General features: G+C 39.0%; 1 protein-coding gene across 5 annotated transcripts in view; it reads left to right on the plus strand.

Moving 5' to 3' along the window:
* MCTP2 (multiple C2 and transmembrane domain containing 2) overlaps positions 1-23,644 on the plus strand; it is a 198,250-nt gene extending 174,606 nt beyond the window's left edge. For 3 of the 5 annotated variants that reach the window (XM_017648516.3, XM_073227182.1, XM_017648517.3), the window contains 4 exons: positions 8,042-8,151; positions 14,104-14,213; positions 20,035-20,132; positions 22,287-23,644. In XM_017648516.3, coding sequence (XP_017504005.3) covers positions 8,042-8,151; positions 14,104-14,213; positions 20,035-20,132; positions 22,287-22,355 — 387 coding nt within the window. In that variant the 3' untranslated portion in view covers positions 22,356-23,644. Of the gene's footprint in view, positions 1-8,041; positions 8,152-9,129; positions 12,657-14,103; positions 14,214-20,034; positions 20,133-22,286 lie in introns of those variants that run through there. The other 2 variants (XR_005056531.2, XM_073227183.1) reach the window with 2 other exon arrangements.

A 23,644-nucleotide genomic window follows, 5' to 3' on the forward strand; every position in this document is an offset into this window, starting at 1 on the left:
AGTGTAGAAGCACATGGTGTAATGCACAGATAGAGCAGTTTAAAACAGCTTAGAAATGATAGTGATTCAAAATCTAGTCTGTGTCATATTCATTTCCCAAGGCAAAAGTACTTCGTGAGAGGGAAAGGAAGTGCTCTTTTGAAGGAGAACAGATTTTTTTTTTCCTATTTTAATAGCATATAGTCAACCATGGAGTTGACTTCGTATGTGTGTGGGTCTCTGTGCACACACAACACATCTCATGGGAAGAAATCCTAAGGACAGTTCCCAGTGCAGTAAGCCAGGATTCCCAAAGAACAATTTTTAATCTCATACATCAGAAATATTGCTTCTTGTTCTTTGTTATGACAGATGCTAAGGTTTTTCTCTTCTTTTTTTTATGCTAAATGCCACTCAGACTATTTTTGATGTTTATAATTCTTCCAGTTTTCAAATTGCAGGCTTTTAATATTCAGTGGGATGAAACAGACTAAACATATTCCCATATAAAGTCTACAGTTGTATTTTTGCATCATTGCTCTAGATGGCTGAAATTACTGGGAAGATCTTAAGACAGAAATTTTGCATTGATCCCTTTTGGGAATCCTGTGCATCTGTAACAAATAGTACTCAGTTTTTAAGCATGCCAAAGGATTTTTCCTGGCATGATCCATTTTCAGGACTCTGTCTCTCTGGTTTTGCATAGGTATTTGATAGAGACTAGAGAAAATTTCCTAAATAAGAACATGTGAGAAAGATGTAAAGTAACGTACTGATGATATAATTAATTCTTAGTTGTAAATTCATTTTAATGGTGTTAATTCTCTCCCCGAGGCTCAAAGCTAGTTAGAAAAGAAAGATTCAATTTTTGAGGTTTTGTTTTTGTTTCTAAAGAAAAAGCAACCAAGTTACAACACAGGCACATTATTTGTTCTTAATGCAACTGTTTGCAAAACTTAGCCAAAGACTCACTTTTTTTGGACATTTTATAAACAAACAGAAAAGAAAAAGTAGCGATCCTGCATTCATCTCTGTATAATAGTATGCACTTTTTAGGTTACAGGTTTGGAGTTCATCATTATTTTCCTTAGAATGAGTGTCACTCTTCCTTTATAACGTAGAACAAAGTGACGCAACCTTATGAAACTTGAATTCTGGACCTGACAATTTCCATACTTTCCTCTCTTCCATTATATGGTGATACATGCTTGCTCATAAAGTTAGACCCTAAGTCGTGTGTAGTTTGCTTATATACCTCTGTGTTTTTTCAAGTTTATAATGAGAAGCAAATCTATTCTTTCTCAAAAGTAGGAATCTAAAAATACATGATTAGCCACAAGTATGCTGTTCCTTTGTTTAATCACACCAGTGACCATCACTGTTTTTATTACATATTTCCCTCTATCAATTAGAAGCCTTTTATGTTCAGGAAAAGTATAAACACATATGATAGCATATCTGTCTTTCTGAATGAATCACTGTCACTCTCCTAGGCAGTTTGGTTGCAGCAGATGTAATGTTGTGTTTGCTAAACTGTGTTACCACCACATTCCCTGGTTCAATCTGAAACGTGTAAATAAAGACAGCATGATGCAGAAAGAACCTGCAGATGATCTTCCCTACAACACAGGGCAGCATGAGTAGACTTGTCCAGGAAGAGCATTGCTTTTGAAATGTAAATTAACCGCAGTATTCTTTAAACTAGATCAAAGGTTATCCATTCTGTGTCTCTATATTCTTGAAGGGTAGGGACTTCAGTTTATGAGGACCCTGGAGTACCAAGGGCTCTAATAATAGGATATCATACTTAATTCTCTAATCAAGGGAAGGATTATAACCTCCCACTCCCAGATAGCAAAACTGGGACTCAGAAAGGGTAAGGAATTTGTGGTGATCACAATACCACTAGATGACAAAACCAGTGTGGAACCCAGTTCTCTCAGACTCCACAGCCTGTTATTTACAAAATGTGGACACCTGTGGAGTTTGTACATCACACGGTTTATTGTTTTTCCTTTAACTTTTATTCTCTTAGTGGAAACCTCTTGGTTATACCAGCTCTTAAATATAAGAATGGAAAGAAAAGTTTTTCCCCCAAATTTTTCCACAAGGAAAATTTACCATACGTTAGCATGAAAGTTGAGCAAAAAAATGCTGCAAAGGAATAAAAAGTAGTAGAAATGTGTAAATGAACAAGATATCTCAAAATTGCATGTACTATATACATAGAAAGAGAACAGATTCATAGACATCAATGAAGCAAATGGAAAAAAGAATAAATATGAGCCGAATGCCTATCTTGTGAAAAGTCCACTACAAACTTAAGGGGCTTCTCATACTGGAGAAGACACTTAACTCTGGAGTGAATGGTCCTGGGGTGGAATTCTCTGCTATGTATATGTGATAGTCACATCACTAAATATCTTTGGGCTGTGGTTTCCTGTAAGTAGAAATACTAATGCCAAATGCTCTGGAACATGCCCATTGGCATATTGGTGGATATAATTAGAAAGAAAATCAGGAGTATATTATTTTAAAAGAGGTATATTTTGCAGGGCAGAGAGGGAAAAGCCCATTTGCTACCAGAATGATGGAAAGGATAGAGGTGCAATGCAAATGGAGAGAACAAAGAGTGTGGACTGGCACCTTCAGGAAGAGGTTTCACGAAGGCTGGGAGTTTGAGTTGTGCCTTTTGGTCCTTCTGCAGGATTTCTGAGGCTTGGAATCTTCTCTCACGCTCTAAGCACTTCCCTCCTGGGTTGATGTAAATAATCCTTTAACACTGTTATTAACCTGATGGTCCTGCTCTTTTCCTGCATCCATTCATTTCTTCATGAAACATGTACCCTATCGGCATCAAGGATGTACCCACCCTGGTTGCTGATGCTGAGAACACAGGGTCAGGCAGGGCAGTCTGGTCTAATCTGTTGTCTACTGGTTCAAGCCAGTCATAGCAGAAAAACAGGCTTATGGAAGATGTGAATGAAAGACCCAAGCTATGAAAATATAAATATCATCTTCTCATAGCATAGAAGCTACCATGCCTTGCCTAACACACAGAGACTTTGCCCAAAAGCCACAAAAGGTTTTCAGAGAACAGAAATGACCTTTCCCAGTCATCATGAAGATACCTGCCGTCAAGTGAACACTGTCCCTCTCACAGATGGATGGCAAATGCCTCATGCAGAGATGCTAAGAAAGGGGTGGAAATACATGCCAAAGTATTTTTCTTCCCTGTCCAGAAAAATACACTGGAAAGCATTAGTCACTTTTATTTTAGGGATGAGTTTTAGGGAAAACTGATTTAGGTTGATCAGTGCCCTACATTTTCCCAGAAGGTCTCCATTTACTGGGCCCACCGTTATTTTAATAAGTAGGTATTGTATTTAATATTTCCATTAATATAAACTGGGATATGTTTCTTCAGTTTTCAGTGTATGCGTTCAGTTTCTGCTGTAGTCTTTATCTACAGCCCAGGAGTTAACATGGGCAGTGAAGGCAGTTCTCACTGACATCAGGTTAAATCTGGCAAGCAACCAAGTATAACAACTATTTTCCTGACATTTTGCAGGGGCTCACTAACTACAGCCTAGGTTTAAAGGAAAGCTTTTGGACGGCCAGTGATAAAATACTCCACAATGGGCTCACCCCTTCTTGTTTCAGGGAGTGGTGGAGAAGCATGTAATACTTCTGGCTGGTCAGCCATGTGGTGTAACCAGCAGCTGTGGCTTATGGTCATTGCCAGGGTCTGTAAGGTGCATAAAGTCCCAGAGCGGTTAGTGAGGAAGATGACAAAGTATAGGGGGTGTGTGTTAAAAGTATGCAGAATTTAAGCAGTTCTATAGATAGGAGAATGAAAAATATTTGGAGCACTTATTATAACACCTTATTTCACTCATTGTATTCACAGAATCTGCACTAGTTCCTTTTTTTTTTTTACTTTTTTTTCTGTTTTTTTTTTACTTTTTGACAATGCTTTTTCAATGAGTAATAATAATATAAAAAGTACATGTTTAGCAAATAATCAAGCAGTTATTCCATATCTCAAAATAATTTTTGATCAACTAAGGGATGTGTGTTTACATTTTCCATCTACTCCCGTGGGCCATGGTCATGTCACTGATATGTGTAAACCTGAGTCACAAATCTGCTGAGGAGCCTTCACTAGTTAGTAATTACTTTAAGGAGACCATATCTGGAAACATGCTGTTAATTCACACAAACAAAAAGGTGTGTTTACCTATCTTTCTGTGGAGCATGACTTTTCATTTAGATCAAATGTCTGTTCTTCCATATGTCTCTTATCTTCCATCCCAGGATTTCATTGTACATGTCTGATCAAGGCAAGGCAGCTGCTAATATGTTGACTCTGGTAGCATCTGCCTATTAAAAACCTTGTATAAAGTCAAATGATGCCAGTCTTATCTGAATGCCATCAAATGGTTCAAAGAGTATCAAATAAAATTAATCTGAAATTGTTTTGCTGTTTTCTTCAAATATAGGAAGTCAAAATAGAGCTTTTGCAAGTTAATTTTGTAAATGATGAAGTTTCTGACATCAGGGATACCACTGTAAATTTAGTCCAAACATTTAGCATTGAGGGTTATTTAATTTTTCAGGGATAATATGAATGCAAATTTTGATGGAGCACAGCATATTCACTAATCAGATATTATAAAATGGAAGGAATCTATGAGGCAGAAAAGTACTTGGGATTGGCCACGGAGCCCTTATTATTCATGATTGCATACAGACAAGAGATAATGCTCCACTGACTGAATTAGAAGCAGTAGTGTTCCCATTTGTAGATATTGTATGCATACAAAGTCAGGTAGCAACAATAAAATTTTTGTGACAAGATATGTCAAATATAAAAGTATACCTCAGCAGGGCAGGATGCACTTGTTTTTTGTCACTCATCACCAATCTGATTTTAGAAATATTTGAACCTTTGAAAAGCTCTTGATTTAAACATTCCCCAACGTTATTGAAATCTTGTGGAAAAAAGTGTTTAAGTTCGGGTTGCATTTTGGTCACTCTCATTTGGAAGTTTTAAATCAAAGCATTCAGTCACTGAAGTGCTAAGGAACGTCATCTTTGAAAGCTTTGATGGAAGGAGGTGAATTTACAAAGAGCTAGCAAAATAGACTTTTTTTTTTCTTTGCAAAAAGCAAGGATTATTTGGGACAAGGTAAAGTATGGAGTCAAAAGCTGTGCCTGATGCCGTGTTTACATTCTGAAATTATTCTTTGGAATATATCAATTTGTGGAAAGAAATCTTTTACTTTTTATTAGGATAACTATACATTCTGCCCAGGAATGTAAGGAAGTTGAGAGGCCGTTGATTTTTCAGCATAAATCTGTTGAACAGTCAAAAGAATCATGGAGACAACTTACTTGAAGCTTTGTTTTGAAAAAAATGTTTGGCGGAGAAAGTTCATGTGAATGGATACAAAATACAGTGCCTTTAAAATATTTGGGCTGAAATACACAGATTTCAATATTTAAAAAATAGAATTGATAATATTCTCATGTATCACATTTTTGGTGTGAGTTTGCAAAGAACTCAGTGCCTACAGAGAGGGTATTTTCATTAATAAAATTATGGCCTACAGTAAAGGCAATTAAAGGTGTAATTTAATGACCATTAAGTACAATTCTGAGATGGTTAAGAACAATTGTATGAAACACTCTAAATGAAAAGATGACATTAGAAAGTACATTCTTTTGAAAAATAACTCTGACAGGTTACAGACAGCTATCGCTAGGAAGCTAATTAAATAAATGAATATGTGGCCCAAATAATCATTCTTCATATACCATCTTAAAATAGTCAGGTATCATACAAGTTTGTTTTGTTTTAATGCACATAAAAATATTTTTATTTTAAAATAATCATTCATGAAAATAAATAAAAGTAATATGAAATAATTTTATAGATCCATTATAATAAAACCAAGCTTTCAGTTGGTAAATATTTCAAAAATTATATAATTCTGATTAACCCTTAAAGGTGTATGGATTTGGCCAATAAATATTCCTGTTACCCTCTCTGTAGGAGGACTCTTTAGCCTATGCAAACTTAAACATCAAATTCATTAAAAAAGTAACTGGACAAGTGAAAATCATTTAGTATTTTGGTATACTAACTTATGCTTTCTTCATAACCAGAACCTCAGCGTTTGGATGTTTTATACCAAAATAAAAAAAAATCAGCTGAAATAGGAAAGTTTTATGAATTTGAGCCACATGAAAATCTGAGTCATTTTCCCAGAAATTGTTTTGACCCAAACTCTATGCTGCTGAAAAGAGGAAGCCACTTTTGCCCTTTGGGTCAAATTCCCCAGTGCCTTCAAATCCTGCTTTATAAACATGAATACTTATGGGGCAGACAGAGACGGGTTTTCACCATTGTGCCCATTAATAGATGGTGGTGGATTGCTAAGCATGCACTAGGTTGCTCTGGCAGCATATCTAACTTTTAAGGCAAACTGCTTGGAATATTAGATTCAGTAAGAGAATGGAGGAAATAAAAATTTTAAATTATGTTAAAAAAGTAAAAATGTCTTACAGATTTGATATACAGAGACGACACAATGAGCCTGAATTCTCCTTCTACACAAAATGGTTGGAGAAGTACAGACCAGATGGCCAGAAGCTATTCAAACCATCCCAGCACCCTTTACTAAAGAGGGGGTGGCTGTGATCCATTCTGGCCTCTGCCCTTATTTTTGGTCTCTCTGAGCCAAGTAACTTCACAAACAAGGGTAAATGTAAGAAGGGGAGTTTGTGCTTTTTGACATTTCTGCCATAGCAGTGCTCCTGCAAGAAACCCCTATAGGGTGGTGGGGTGCCCTTCACTCCACGTCTCCAGTAGGATGGAACAGACAACACAAGATGAGAATGATTTTTTTTCTTTTGCTGCACAGAGTATTACTATAGAAATGGTCTCTTGAATTTAGAAGCTTTTGCTCCATAATTTAGTACAATTTAATTCAAGTAAAATTCTAGAAAGGAAAAAAATATTGTTAAGAGTTATTGGAGGTTTTAGGTTTTACTAGATGTAGTGACTATAGTGACGCAGATAGTCAAAAGCCGAGGGGACCCTAGCTAGATCCCAGTTACAATGGAGTCCATAAAGGAGTGAGATGATGGTGTCAGGACATAAGAAATAATGTAAAAATATCACTCTTTAGAGACTTTTCTTTTCTCCAACATTTGAGTAATTTCTCAGTTATTTTTATTAGCGTTGGCTACCTAATATGATAACACACACATTCAAGATTTTCTATAAGCAAAATAAAAATACTCTTCTTAGAAAGTTGAAATCCATTTCATTTGAAGAATCAGAGATTGAAAAAAGATTGTCTTCTATTTGCTTCTAATTCCATGAAGGAAAAACCAATCAATTGCTGGGCATCCTCCTAGGAAACAAGTTGGGTGGGAGACATGCCCAGCCGTTGACTTTGTAGCATGTCTCCAGCCACTGTCTCTATTTCTAAAGTAGTTTCCAAAGGATAACTGAAGCATGCCTCAGGCCTGCAGTGGGTTTAAGGCATGATTAAAAATGCAGCACAGTTTGACTAAGAAGCCACGATACTAGGACACATACCATCTGGGTCCCTGACAGGCCCTGTTGTTACCTGCTGGAAACATTTCTGAAGGGCTGTAATAGGAGTGAAGTAAGCCGAGCTGGCAGATCACCTTGTAAAGACAGAGAAGAAATCAGGGTTAGTCAAATGGAAGGGGCTGCAGAGTTGGTGCTCTGACAGAAGCAGAAGCCCCCAAAGGACATGAAGCCTTTGGCTCTGTGGGGGTGTCTTTCCTCACCTCATCGTACTGCAATAGTAACTGAGGTTTGCACACTGCCAACAGTGACATCTGAACGAGTGAGCAAAGATTTTTTTTCAGCATCAATAAATAAGTTGTGAAAAACGTAATTTATCTCTTGGAGTCCTTCTATGGATAATAACCATGTTGGTCTGTTATGGTATAATGGTCTCTACAGCAGGACAATAAAAATGAAGTTAACTGGGTTAAATACTGCTTTTATGTTTTGTAGGAATCCGAGAAAAAAGGGTTAATTGAAAGAATCTACATGGTACAGGATATTGTTTCCACTGTTCAAAACATCTTGGAGGAAATAGCTTCCTTTGGAGAAAGAATTAAAAAGTAAGTTCAACATTTGCATTGTGGTATTTGAAGCCGAGCCGCCATCCCCAAGGACAGCGAGACAGAGGGTGGGGAGGGTGGAATCAGAAAATGCAGGAACAGAAAAACGAAAGCAAAGGTGTTGGAGTGACACCTGTTTACTCCGGTTTGTTCTTTGAACTTATTGATTTCACAGGCGGTCAGAGCTGCAGAACTGGGGTGACCGCATGGCTGATTCATACCAATTCCCCCAGCATAATTATTAGTAGGGCTCCATTTGCTCTCAAAACTATCCTGGCTAGAGTGATAAAATATAGGTTAATAAAAATACAGTATCTTATTCAGGAATAAAAGAGAAGCAAATATGCCCTAAAGGAGCCTTTTTCATCTGAACCACGGAAGAGGTAAATGCCTTGAGTGAACAGATTTCTCAGTTTTCCAAAGAATAGTCTAAGCTAATAGCATCATGGATGCAAAGATGGGAAGTCAGTTTACCACGTGTGTGGATGCCTTAGGACAGGGGTCGATAAACTTCCTCTGTAAGGGCCAGAGAGTAAATATTTTCAGCTTTGTGAGCCATACTACTCAACTCTGTTATTTAAGTGTAAAAGCAGTCATCCGTGATATGTAAATATGTGGGTGTGATATGTGTTCCAATAAAATTTACTTACAAAAACAGGTGGCAGCCAGGTTTGACTCAAATCCAACCCATAGCTTGCACCTCCTTGCCTTAAGGCCTGAGGGCTAAATTGTCTAATGTGGTGTCAAGTTGAGACTGACTCTGTAATTCACATTCATGTTCATTTGTTTGTTTTGTTTATACACAGTGAACTCTGCAGAACTTGGTCTTTATTTGGTACCAATGAACAGAGCTTTTTTTTTTTTAAACCAGAGCCGTTTTAAGTTTTTTTCTTTAGAATTATAAACTTATTCTCCCCTTAGAATTTTTCTATCTAAAGATTCATTAATATTTTTTTCTTATTTTATTGGTCACTCTAGCTTAAAGAAAGAAGATAATGTTTAGAAATTGCATGGGTAAAGAAGAGAATATAATCAGTGCTAAAAGCCAAGCGGAAGTTTTGTATATCAAGATGCAGGGAAATCAAGAAGTGATCATTAATATCAACAAATATAAATAGCTAATACGGAACTTTCTATGGCCAATCATCTTCCTTCTCAGTTCTTTATCAAATGAAATTGCTCTTGAATGTCCATTTATCACTGGCAAAGTAAACATGTTTGTTTTGTTAAAAAATAGGTTCAAAACCATCTTTAAACAGATTTGGTGAGTTTTACTGAATTTATAACAGTAGAAAGTAGTGAAACTATGCAGAGGGCACTACAGCTTTCGTTCATTTGCCTGTCAGTTTCCGGGTTCCACATGCTGACTCGGTCTAAGACTGAGAAATGCATCTATAATAACAATGATAATGGGAACATCAACTGATGTCATGTGTCAGTCAGACTGTTGTAAGCCCTTTACACAGAGTAACTTCTTTAAAGAGTTACTTAAAAGAGTCGGATTAAAAGATTCCAGCAGCCCCATGGAGTAAGGGTCCTTAGTATTTCCATTTTACAAATAAGGAAAGTAGAGCACAGATTGACTCAATAGGTAGCCCAAGGTCATACAACTAGTAAGCCAGAGAGCTTGGATTCGTCCTTGCCCTCCTCATTGCTACACAATAATGTCATTATCCTCTAGAGATCTATTTTCCAATAAGGGAGAAGAAGAGTCATAAGACAATTAGAATTTAGTGGCTCTGATGCTCAGTCCACCCAAGACAGGATGTTAGGGGAGGTCTGTCCCGCCGAGAAAGGGATGCTGAGTAGGTGGAAAAAGCCCATGAAAACACTGAGTGAGGGATGCAATGGAAGCAAGGAGGATAAGAGGATGTGGAGAGGGGGCCAGACGGAGGATGGAGTCCGTGTGGTTTGACAAAACTGTCTCGGTGCTTGCACATCTCTAATAGACAAATGTGGCCGTTGTGCAGTTGATAATGGTAAAGGAAATGTATCTGATGAGAGAGGAGGGCAGAGTGTCTTAAACAGGCCCCCGACTCTGCAGGGCTTTTGAGGGGCGGCTGTGCCCAGCACAGCTGCGGTGGCCATGTCTGAGACATATTTTCAGCCATGAACAGAGCACTGTTCTGCCAGCTGCAACACAGGAAGGCTCATGATGCTCCGCTCCGATTAATTCTTTGGCCATTCATTATTACAGTGACCTTAAAGTTCCTGCTTGCTATTCAAGTGGGATGTCATGTGTAACTCGGTTGGAATTCCATTGTAATTCAATTCTTAAGGACCAGGAAAACTTTCACTCAACTTCTGGCAACTAATAAATAAATAGGCTTACATAAAACTCTTGGAGCAAGAGTTGCTGATGCGGAGGACCCCAGTGGCATCTCATTTACATGCAATGAAGTACATTTTCTTCTTTCTACTCTCTTCTACCTTCTCCAATTGCCTTTTCTGTTATCACACATATTTCAAATGCATGTATATAAGATACTAAAACATTTACTCAACATGTAACATTTATATCATCTCAGACAGCAGACAGGATGAGTCAGAAGGTATTTGCCATATGTCCTATCATTGTGGAGTGGTGACTCTCATACTTGTGTCCTGGGGTAGTTAGGGAAATCTCCGTGGAGGAGATAATGAAGTTAAGGTAGGCCTAGGAGAGGGAGGCCATCCCTGCAAAGGTTCTAGAATAAGGCTGAGAAGGCACATCACAGAAGTAGAGCTTCTCTGAGTAAGAAGTGCTGCTGAGGAGCCGTAAGGATGAGAAAGCAAGTAAAGTGCAATGACAATCATCGTGAGGACATGGGGCGTGACAGACTGATGCACCTTGTGTTTAATCTGAGAGTAACCTGTTGAAAGGGACAAAGCATGAAGTCAGAGAGACCCAGGAAAGGGGTAGAGGCCAGGTGTGTGGACAGAGTTCATGAGCTGGAGTGACAGCATGCACATGGGGAAGAAAGCACCTCGTAGGGTACACCTCCAAAGAAGAATCTGCAGGATTAGAGGACCAGTCGTTCTGTGTCGACGGGTGGAAGACTCAGGGGACTTCCTTTGTTCAAGCCTGGGAAATGAGGACAATAATAATTCCACTGACACAAAGGTCAACTAGTGGGGGACCCAATTCAGGGACCTTGGAGGACTACCACCCTGGGATCCCTTTTATTCTATTTTTTAATCTTCACTGAGACTTTTCAAACTACACTGGTAGCTTAAGCCCAGATGGAGAATCTCTCTACCTAGCACCAGGGTCATGACAGGCAGAGTTCTTTGCATCTATTAATATATGGTGGACTTCCTTTTTCTCCTTTCTTCTCCTTTTCTTTCTCTTTTTCTTCTTCCTTCTTTCTTTTTTTTTTTCTCTTTCTTTTTAAAATTCATCCTTACCCTGAATGTGTTAGCTTTGTGCCATAGTCTCCTATTAGAATCTCCCCGTATGGACACTTCACCTTATGCGCCCCACCCCTCCCCCATGTATCATAACAGGTAAGAGACAGAAGTTCAAAATTGTAATGTTTGGCAGAGATTTGGTGGAAATGTGCTTTGGACCCTAATTACCTCCCAGAGTTCTTACAGTTCTTTTTAATTTTTGCATTCTGCTGCTTTCTTATTTTTATATCAACCTCCTGATGGCTTTCGTTTATTTTTCTCTGTTTTTTTTAAAGGTTTTAAAAATTATTTATCCTAGTATTTGACTTTTTTGAAATTCTAAAGCCAGGTGGTATTGCTATTCGAGGAATCATAATGTAATTTCTTTGTAAGAAGTAATTCCATGCATTTTTCCATAGCTTTTATTATCTTCAAAATGCTGTATGTAATTAGCTTTCTTTTCATATTTATATCACTTTTGTGCAATAACAAGGAAATAAGTCTGGCTAACACTTGTTACATAATTACTATGTGCCAGATACTGTTTTTAAATGGTTTATATTTATTAACTCATTAATTCTCCTCAGCATCTCTGTAAAATACATACCTTTATTATTCCCATTCTACAGATGGGAAAACTAAATCAGAGTTGCTGAGTAAATTGCTGACGATAATGAAAATGGGAATGAGCATGATTTTTATATTGTAAACTACTAGGTTAATAAATAAACATTATTATACCAGAGTGAGAAAAGCACACTTTTATTGCTACCTAGTTATGGATTTGTTCAGGGTCTGCCACTCTTTAATCTTCTGCTTTAAAAAAACAAACAAAATAGGGCAGAGTTTGCTGTTTGTTTCTACATATTTGTTGTAGTTTTGATATACTGATTTCATTATATCTTACTCTGTTTTTATTTATTTTTATTATGAATATGATGTGCAGCCATTATAAAAGTAATCAAACAGACAGCCTTCTGTCTACCTCCCTCTCTCCTTCCCCTCCCCCCCTTCCCCTTTCATATTGAGCTGCTGTTAACAGTTAGGAGTATATCCTTCAGAGGTTTCTTCATGATAAAAACCTTTATGTTTATACATGTGTGAGTTCAGTAATAAATATGTCTATCTATATCTCTCTATATCTATATATCTATATGTTGATATATCTATCTATCTATCTATCTATCTATCTATCTATCTATCTATCTATCTATATATATATATACACCCATACATACATGCACATTTATTTATGCAACTTATTTTTTCAAACCTTTAACTTTGAGCCTCTGTGTTACAGGCAGGGGTGTTGTATGGGTCTTCTTTTTATATTCTCATTGCTTTTTAAAGCTGCATGATATTGCAGAGTATAAATCTATTTAGAGTTTTCCTTCTATTTAGATACTGTCCTATTAATGATACAGAGGCTATTTCCCATTTTAATCACTGCAGCAGACATTCAGGCGCCAGCCCACTGTCCCTGTGCAAGGATATTTGCAGGTTAAACTTCTTGCCATGGCATTATGGGGGCAAGTATGGAGTCCATATAACATTTACACAAATATTGTGATGTGGCCTCCAGAAAGTTCAAATAGAAGTTCTACTGTAGAAGAGAGAAATCAGGAATAGACCGATGTGTAGGTAGAAATTTAGAGTAACCTAGAAAAAGGCATAAGTGGGGGAAGTACTGATTATTCAGTCTGGTGGTGTCCAGTTGCTGGACTGGAGGACATCTTTTATAAGCATTCCCAGATCTAGAAATCAATGAGAAAATATTGAGAAATTTGGTTCTGTAAAATATATACTTTTTATGTTTACAAAATCATAAAAAATATTTTTAAAAAGATTTTAAAGGACAGGAAAGCAATAAATTGGGAAGCCAATCAGACTATGCAAGGATTTCCACAGTACATTCAATTCCTCAGCGTATGTTCTAGATGTGCATTTCCATACAAGTTCAGAGGAGGCAACCGTACCATGAAAAGAGCCAGTGGGCCCATGAAAGTAATTTGTGGGAACATCACATGGACCGCCTACGGGTGGTGTAATGGTTAATTGCCAAATGCTCCCCAGTGCATTTCAGGGCACTGCTAACCTTCTGGAGTAAATGAGTCTGGAAATTCTAAATGTAAGTCATTAGAAAACAGAAAAGCAACGAAGCACTGTAGTAATATCCTCCCTTGTCTAGGCGGTTACTGGCAACCGTGTGTTAATTGAGAAAGAAATATTGACTTGGAAGTGACCTAACTAACCTTCCGTTTTGAAGATCTCCATGCACGGAGCTGTCATGACAGTACTGCAGCTTTCAATCACTTTGTGGGGGCCAAACGTCTTCTCAGAAGCTGTTGGTTCCAGGAAGACAAAGCCACCCCGATTCTGACACGTTGAATGGCACTTGGTCTTCTGACCTTCTCCTCAAGGATGTTGTGTTTCGGTGCCCAGTTTGGCAGACTGCCATCTTCAGGTTTTTAAAGAAACTCTTCTAATCGACCATTTTTGTTGGTGTAACTAACAAAAGTTAAGAGGAGTAGATCGCTGTTCTTGAGCTTCAGACAAAATTACGTGTTTGTGGTTTGTCTACAGCACATTTAACTGGACGGTCCCGTTCCTTTCATTCCTGGCCTGTTTGATCCTGGCAGTGGCCACTGTCACTTTGTATTTCATTCCACTTCGGTACATCATTTTAGTCTGGGGTAAGTTTGGCATGGTCCTTTTGCTAACCATCAATTCCAGGTAAGAACCAGTGACTCGTTTTTAAAGTGCGATTGTAAACTTTAAGTGTTCTTGTTGGCAATTAAATGTGAGAGAAAGGAAAACATTTAGGGAAACAAAAACTCCAGGACCTCCCTGAAAAGGCCAGTTTGCATGAACAATGATCAGGTTAGATATTTATAGGCCTCTTACATAATTGCAATCAAATAAAAATGTGATTGTGCATGCGATTTCCCTTTGGGCTTTCATAGTCATAAACACTTTTGAATCATATATTGCTGTGGCCCAGTAACTTTGCAGGAAACACTGTTATCCAAACAGTAAGCAAATAACTGCATCTTGCCCTTCATATTTTTTAAAAGTAGATCTGGCTGCTGCTAGGTTGCTCCTGACACTTCATCTCTCCAGGAGTGAAAAAAAAAAACAACCCAGTACTGAAATCCATAAGGAATAGAGGGAGTGGGGGAGGGGGGTGTCACTTGGTCACTGCTACCTAACCAGTGCCTGAAGGGAGAGGAAGCTCTTATTGAGCAGGGAAGATAGTGTGCCTATATAAAGTTTAGCTGCTTTAAAAAGGTAGAAACAAAAATGTCATACGTGGAATCAATTTCATGGCTTGATTTACTACTCATGCTAGCAGTTGGACAAAATGCAAACAGCCCTTGTAAATATTTGTGTCTGTTGCTGGGTGGGCTCCAGATTGATATAAGGAGACTGCATTGCAGCAAATTAATTGTTGGAAAAGCATCAACCCTTCTCTGTAAGAGCCTGGCAGTCCTGGTTGTCCATTGGTTGTTCCTCTGACTGCTGTTGAGTTTGAAACTATAGTCCAGATTCCAGGGATCTTCAGATGTGACGATGTTCAGAGAAGTCACGAACATAAGTGATGCACTGAGATGGGTTCATCTCTAAGCAGAAGCTGAGAGCCTGTAAATGTCAAATGAAAGTTACAACATTCCTAAAACCATTCAGTGTAGACCTTCCCAAAGGGAACCTAGCAAGATGGAATCCTGCTGAGAAAAAAAGCCAAATGTAGGCAGTCAGAATTGGGAAAAGTCATAGGAATGATAGAATAACTCATGACATATCAGAAGTAGAATGATTTTGAAAGGACATAATCCATTCATTCTCAGTTCTGTCCAGGAAGCAAAAATCCTACATAAAGAATTCTCTCTCCTTTGCAGAAAGCCCAAAAGAAGAAAAATATATTCTAATTCCCTCTCCAGGGTTCTGTATTAATCCTGGATGGCCCTCACTTTTGGGGAAAGTCTTCTCATATCCATGCTTCGTTTTGTCTTTCACTGCTTTGTTTGGTAACAGTTCTTGCCCCTCAGTCTGTATTTGACCATTAAGAAAGAAAGCATAGAGCCCTTCAGAGCCTATTAAATAAGAAGGAATCTTTTATAAAAGAGTTTGCCTGAATACCTTCTATATGAATGTTTTCTGTATAAACTGAATAATCTTATCCTTTTTTAACTGTTTTTCTTTAATAATGAGTTTCCAAGTCCATTTACTAATGACATTTAAAACACAGATCTTAAAACTGTTGTTTACCCCAATCAGAACATGATTCAAAATTAAAATCATTTGGCCAGTGTTTTGTGCGTGTTTCAGTTCAGCTAATGGCATTGTCAGTTTGATAAACACTGTTGCCCAATGATTTCTTCGTTGTTCTGATGCATACTTGATTTGGTTTTCTGAATCTTCCCCCCCCACAAAGAAGGCTATACTGCATTTCCTCTTTTGATCATCACTTTTGGGATTCCAATCCCATTTACCAAAAATCACTTGGGCTTCTTCTGGTCTTATCCTCCAAGATCTTGGCAGCTTTCCAACACTAACTTCTGGCATCTACTTAATAAGAGATTGCTCTATTTATCGTTCAGTTTATGGATGAAGTTTATTAAATAGCCTGGAATTCTTTATGCTCTCTTGGGCTGACAGTAACCCTTTGAGCTTTATATTCTGTGTCTGGTTCTTTAGTTTTACATTCTAGACAGGGGCTTGTAGTTTATTGATGAACTTACCATTGGTTAAATATTCAAAGCCTTGACAGTGAAAATGAGCTATTACCTCTTCACATCATATAAAACTTTCCATGCCATCATGGAATATATGCAATTCTCCTGTCACTTACTCTTTTCCAAGGCAAATTAGTGATTAGCTAGCATGCACCCCAGATATTCCTTTTGCAAACCTCTTAAATGATTGAATCCTTGGCAGAAACTTTCCCATGTACAAGAAGTGAACTTTATATGCCTTAATATCCAGTGTTGCTTTTGACTTTATGAATGATGAGAAGACTATTTCTACATGACTTGCATGTTCACGGAGTTTAAAAGTGGCAAATAAGATCCAAAGATTTTTTTTTTGTTCCAATATTTTTCACCCTTTGGAACAAAGTTATTCAACTGTATATACTGTATCTCCATATTCTACAGCAAAATAATGTTTTCATATAAATTTTTATTCTGTACCAAAATTATTAACAAAAGCCTGTGAAAACAGCCTGATTTCATAGTGGCCGGTGGGGGATATTCTGTGACTCATCAAGTTCACTGTCAGGTTTTGGAGGGTGAGACAGTTTGCTTTCCTCTTTGGCCTGTAATTCCTAGGACATCTAAAAATAGATAGTAGATTTCTGAGGAGTGCTTGACAAATATTTTGTGAGTGGATGAATCTGCTCAAGGTGAGTACCTGTGATCTACATAGATGACATTTTGTTGTGAGCCCACTACCTCTTGTGTGGGAACATAGTTTTCTTTCTATTTATTTTTTATTGAAATAGAGTTGATATACAATATCATCTTGGTTTCAGAGTATAGTTTTTGAAAATGAAGTGAGAAGTAGTATAAGAGGGATATCTGAAATTTTCTTTAGGTAAACCACACCTACTGAATTTTGGTCACTGATTTGATGTATGTATTCCTGGAAGTCAGAGAATTTCTTAGAATCAGATCCCATGTGGGTTTTTCTGCCCCTTTGGAGAGGTTTCCTATATTCCTTTCATTCTCTTCTTCATCATAGATGCTTTAATTACAGGTTCTCAGCTCTGGTCTGAGGCACTTTTCTTTTTAATTTTTTCAAGGTACATATGAATACCCCAAGCTAGATTTTGAGCTTCTTGAAAGAAGTAACCCTGGCGTATTTAACTTGGTATCTCCATTTGATAGCACAATATTTTCTGCATGCAAAGCACTCGGTGTTTGTTATGTGAGGAAGCAGGGACCCTCTGCCCCACCTCACCCATGCCCACCAGGGTATTACAGTCAGGGCTACATGCCAATCACTTATAGAAATATCTGAAAAATACTGTTACAATTCGGTTTCAAGTGGTTACTCCCCAGGGGCCATATGTGCAAAGCAGCCATGTGATTTTTCCTCTGTCTGTCTTCCAGTGATTTTTTTTTTTAACTGGGGGCCTCTTTCTACTCCATTGATCTATTCAGTGTATGATCTGGAATCATTAAATGATTGCGTATTTCCCAAATGTTATCCTTTGGTATTTGGATCCTTCTCTTTTTGTGCCAAAATAAAAATTCACAACATATATGCCCTCTGTGTGTCTGTACTGAGGCTGCAAAAATCTAGGAGTATGTCTATTGTGCTCCTGGATAAAGCCACAACTTCCAAATCTGGGTGTATGATCACATGCCCAGTAGTAGAAAGACTTTTCTGTATCTCCCTCCTTTGTTTTCTTCACTTATTGGCATCTAGAGTAATGATGCTATTTCCCCCTTCCTTGTTGTGCGATGTCAGGTTATAGAATCCACCTGCCTCCGTTGTCCAAGGTGATTCTCCCATCAACCTAGGAAACTAGCTAAGGCAGGTCTTTATTATTTAATTTTTAATATAAGACATCTGTGGTGCAGGAAAGTTGAGTGATTCTTCTCAAACCACACAGCTACTACAGGGTGAAGCCAGAGTGGTGTCCCACTGTTCCTGCTAATCTACAACCCTGTTTCTTGCCCCAAGTACGTGATGCCCTCTGGACACTTGGTCTCACACGGTAGATAATATGGTGGAATTGACATTTGAGCCTGTGACACCTTAAAAAATAAGGTGTGCCTTTGAAACATGCAGTCTGAGTGCCGTACAATTTTTTGTTCCAAGTTTTTCAAGCATAGACAGCCTCAGTGCATTATGGACAACTTCTGCCCTTCTTGGTGCATTTGAGCTACTGTGCAGGTTTATAATCTTCTCAGTGACTAAGAATGCAGTGTTTTGATCGGCTGTGATATTATCCCTGCCTTGATGTTCATTGTAAAGACTCCAGATGCGCACACTATATATAATTAACAATAGAAGATATATCTTTTCTCAGTACGTCTTTGTCTGTTTGCCTTTGCCAAGAAGCCCATGCTACAATTAAATGTCTTTAGAATAACACAGTGGAGAACATTTTAGTTTAAAGGAAGGCTGGGGGAAATTTAACTAGAAACATGAAGCTTGCTGTGGGGGGAGAGGGAAGAAAGGCATAGAGCTGCTTTGACTTGAGAGAAAAAGGATCCTCTGCAAGAAGCCTTCCCCAGCCCGACCACCAAGACACCATTTACTCATGAACAACGGCTGGCTCCCATTTGCAAAGCAGATATGTCTGACCCACTAAAGAAATGACTGGAGTTTGGTATTGTGCTGGGGTATTAAGGTCATGCAAGAAGTCTAGTCCTTAATGAAAGCAAAATAATATTAAATGATGGAAAACATTAAACCTTTTATATGTTGGGGACTATTGAACAGGTAAATGTTACCTTGGCTTTGGAGGAGAAGCCAGTCAGTGCGCACCTAAGGTGAGAATTCGTTTACCTAGCAGGTAGGATCCTTGCTAAACAAGCATTCCGTGGGGCAAAACTTCAGAAGTCTACTTGTTCTTTCTGCGTTAAAACCATCGTGAAAAAGGGTTGGCATTGATGAAAAGACCACACAGCCTATGAGCTCTAGACACGGGCTAGGCAGCTCCTAGAAGCAGTGTAGGAAACAGAGGTGGCTGAGAGGGGCTTCCCTCTGAAAAGGAAACCACTGACAGAGATTGTCCTGCACACGCTCGCACGCAGCAGGTGCAGCCACCAAAGACATCTTAAACACTGAGTCCTCCTAATTATTGTCCCCATCCTAAATTAGCACAGACTCCATTGACTAGACAAACCCACGCCCCGGTGTTGCGGTCCATAAATTAACGTAACCACCATAGTAAGATAATTTTCCAGTAATAACTTATCACAGTTTTCTGCGGCATTAAAGTCCAATCATGTCAAGTTCTGTTCTGCAGGGAGAAGAGAAAAACCTGTGAAAATGAGTTGGAGTCGGGGAGATAGATTTCTGCAAGCTTCTTTTTAACAACAGGAAAAAAACAACTCCCACCCTGTGCCTCCCACTGCTACACTTGGTCCAGAGCCCCCTGAGCAGAAACTTGTTCGGGCGCATGAAGAAGGCCTTTTCCCGTCTGGGACATTTGTTTTCCTAGCAAAGGAGGCTGTTAATCAACATAGTCTGAAAAAGCCAGGGAGCTCTGCGGTTGTAATGTGTTCCTGCCACCCTGCTGCTGGGATTGTAATGGGATTTTCACAGCTCAAGAAGGCAGAGCCCCTCTCCGACAGTCCCTCCTTCTTTCCTTCAAGAAAAAACATTTATGAATGATTCCAAATGACAGCAACATGTACATGACTTGAGGTCTAGTAATTGTTTTCACACTAATTTTTACTTGTGAAGGCCACCCCCTTGCCCTCCCCCCCAACTTAGGCGAGTTTTGATAGACAGATAGACAGACGGACAAAGCCAATTTCGCTGTGTTTTATTTTTCAGGCATAAATAGATTTACTAAGAAGCTTCGAAACCCCTATGCCATCGACAATAACGAGTTACTAGACTTCCTCTCCAGGGTACCGTCTGATGTTCAAAAGGTATGTAATGAATGGTCACCACCCACAGGCACCCCAACCCTGAAGTCTGGCTAGTGCCAGGGCCAGAGAAGTGCAAGGCTGTGCTTGTGTGAGTAATTGAGATAAAGAATCAGAAAATCCTTAAAGAGACCTGGCTTGCAGGGAGGTGGCAGGAAACCCTTTGTCCAAAGCATGAGATGATTGGGGAAAATTATCCTGAAAAAGAGCTACTTAAGAACGATCTGGAACTCATACTGTGTGGCTGTAGTGAAATGGCGTTTTCCTTTCTTTTTTGATCTCTTGTCTCCCCAAAGAGGGTAAGATGGGCTCTGTGAGTGGGAGAGAGAAACATGCAAAGTTCAGGGAGGGTTGCTTATTTTCTTCCTCTTCCAGAGGGCAGACATTTTCAGGGAAGGTAGGGAACAAAAGGATTACTCTTTTTATTCTTGTTTGCCCTGATTATCTCCGGGGCTTGCCTTCCATTCCTTTCCCTCTGAGGACTTAGGGATGCTAAGGGCAAAGCCCCTGCTCACTCTAATACACAGAGAGGCAATAACAGTGTGAAATAATTTGAGATCAGTTAGAAGTGTTATTCACAGGCAATGGTCACTTAGCCCTGCGCTGTATGGTTTCTGTGGATACATAGAGATTAAGCAAAGCAGCAATGCTAGAAGGTCCCAGAGTGGCCCTGATCCAGGCCCCTGCAGAGCAGACTGCTATAAACCCAGAGGACAGAGGGTGGGCAATGATTTCGCTAATGGAGAACAGAAACTATTGAACAGGTAAACGGGGGAGACCAAGGCATGAAATACCATCACGATGGTCAAAGACACAATCCGTTACTATCGGAGAGAATCCCAAATCAAATATCGCTTTTTCATCTTTGGGCCACTGTATTGTAATTGGTTCCCAGCAGCTCGGCCAGATTGCAGAGACCTGGAGCTGAAAGACCCCTAGAGTTTCTTTCCCATCATTCCAAGCTCTCTGTTAAAATAGATTCCATGATGCTATTTTTCATTAACCACCATTCTATAATGAGCTATTAAATGCACTCCGTAAATGTGAAGTTACTCATTAACATTTGCATTAAGTGATTAGAAAATAGTAACCTGGCACATTTGTTTTGCATTGAAGGTGGACAGGTATGCCATCCCCTACTCCCCTGAGGGACCTTCCTAAAACACTGTAAGGGAAGGGTGCTTTTTTTCTAAGCATCTGTTTGTGACAAAGTGTAGCTCAGCTTATGTCATGGGGTGTGATGTCCTTGGGGACTTGGGCACAAATGCTAAAAAAATAGTGAGCACATGTGGTCTGTAATATAATACTTTAAATAAAGCCACAAAGCAATGTGATTGCAGTGTACCATCACTTGAGTCACAATGTAAGTTCATGCTTTCATCCTTGAAGCATGGAAATTCCTATCCAGCTTCCCCACCCCTGCCTAGACACTGTCCCTGCATAGTCCAGGCACCAGTCCAGAGAGCAGTCACCCAACTGGAGTTGGCATGAATACAGGGGATACAACAAAAGAGCATTTGAGGAGGATTCCCAGTATGCTAGTAACATCCTCTGTATACTAAGAGCATTTTTTAATAACACAATAGACAGTTTGCCACTGGGGACTCCCCCTGTGCTCATATTTATTACAGATGTTTTACCCATTACCTTGTAAATGAAATTCATTTTTAAGAAAAACCTACATAACTCTGGAGCCAGTATCAATTTCAACATTTTTCCCTCTCTGGCAAAATAAATGCATACAATTTGCAGAAATTCTTGCCTCTAAGATTTTAGATATTTTTTAATGAATAATTCTTAGGAAGTTGCTGTATCATATACTAAGATAAACATTCCCAAGAGGCAGTTATCAGGCTCGCTTATGGTTGAACACGGGCACACACACAACTAAAATCTTCGAGCAGTGGCGAAAGCAGGTAGAAACCCATGCATCTCATTAGAAAAACCTGCTTTTAATATTTTGGTTTCAAGAAATGATGCATGACTTCTCAAATCCTTCCTGCAATTAATTCCTCCGTGTTCCTGTGTTTAGAAAATGATTCATTACCTTTGAACCTCCCTTCCTTTGCCTGGGTTTGTCCTTGGGGAGCCATTAACACACACTGTGGGGAGCTAGGGTTACCTAACCGCCAGCGTCATGGCTGTTTGTTTGCACAGGTGCATTATGCGGAACTGAAGCTCTGCAGCGGCCAGAGCCCCCTTCGGAAGAAGCGAAGCGCTGTCTAGGACACACACCAACAAGGGACACCAGCACCCGATCCCGTACGGCCGATTGGACCTATGCCACCCCTTTTTCCGTGGTACCTGTGCGGAGCCCTCTCTGCATTCTGCCCCCTTCTTCACGTGCACAGACGTACATGCACATGCACGTCCGCCCGCCTGGGTATCTTACTTGCAACGTGGATTAGCCCAGCCAAAGGAAACAACCCAAACACAGTGGAAGACCAACATCCCTTCTCAAATAGGAGAGAAAGGCTGCCATGGTCTGAACCCCCTCCCTGAGAACAGTTAGGAGACCCCTTGGATTCAAGAGTGACTTTGACCTTGTTTTCATACCTTGAGGCAGAGTCTCATGAAGAGTCAGTTATTTTCACTCCCTGTTTCCATTCTTCTTTCAGGTTATTGTTCATGTGAGTCAATTTTCTCTTGGAATTAACAAGTCTTTGACAGCCAGGATCTGTCCAAAAAATGTATATTATAAAGAGATTTTTAATAATTATTGGATTAGCCCAAATCTTTGGGAATCTTTCAGCTGTGATTACTGAAGGCCTGTATGTAAAATTTCAGTAAACGTCTTGGTGCTGGATGCCAGTGGGCGCCCCGGCAGGGACCGAAGGCCTCATTCACCTGGGAAGTGAAGGTTTCACCTTACAACTCCATTTCTTCTGACTTGAGTTTTTGCTTATTTCCGGAATAAAATGTCAATATTGTAGCTTCAGAAAGAGGGAAAGGAGGGGTGAATGAAAGACTTCTGAGGGCATTTAGAAAGACAAAGGTTGGGGAGCAAGGGAATAATAAATGGGGTTGCTTCCCTGATGTCATAATCCCCTTATTTTTCCACATTTTTAAACAGGAAGAGAAAATACTTAGCAAACCAAATTGATCTTTTGATCCTGGCAAAATAAGCTACACATAATAAAACAATATCTCCCCATTCCTAGAAAAGTACCACCTCAAAGTCTTCCTTGGATAGTATCTGCTTCTTGCATACCCCACCATTTCACTGTAAAAATCCCCATTTGGGGCATATATTAAAAAGTATGTGAATATCTTTCTGTTCAAATGATATTTAAGTTGTAAAGACTATTTTTTGACACATACCTTGTATAAGCAGTACATATATATATATATAATATATATACATATATAATACCATATATATGTATTGTAAAGACAAGTTGATGTGAAAGGACCTGATTTAATCATGAGCCTTACTATTTCTTTTTCTCTCTGGTTGTAATTTAATAATCTTCAAACAAAATGTTTATGAAAAATGCCAAAGATTCTAAACCTTA

The sequence above is a fragment of the Manis javanica genome, chromosome 18 (assembly GCF_040802235.1).
Source record: "Manis javanica isolate MJ-LG chromosome 18, MJ_LKY, whole genome shotgun sequence".
NCBI lineage: Eukaryota > Metazoa > Chordata > Mammalia > Pholidota > Manidae > Manis > Manis javanica.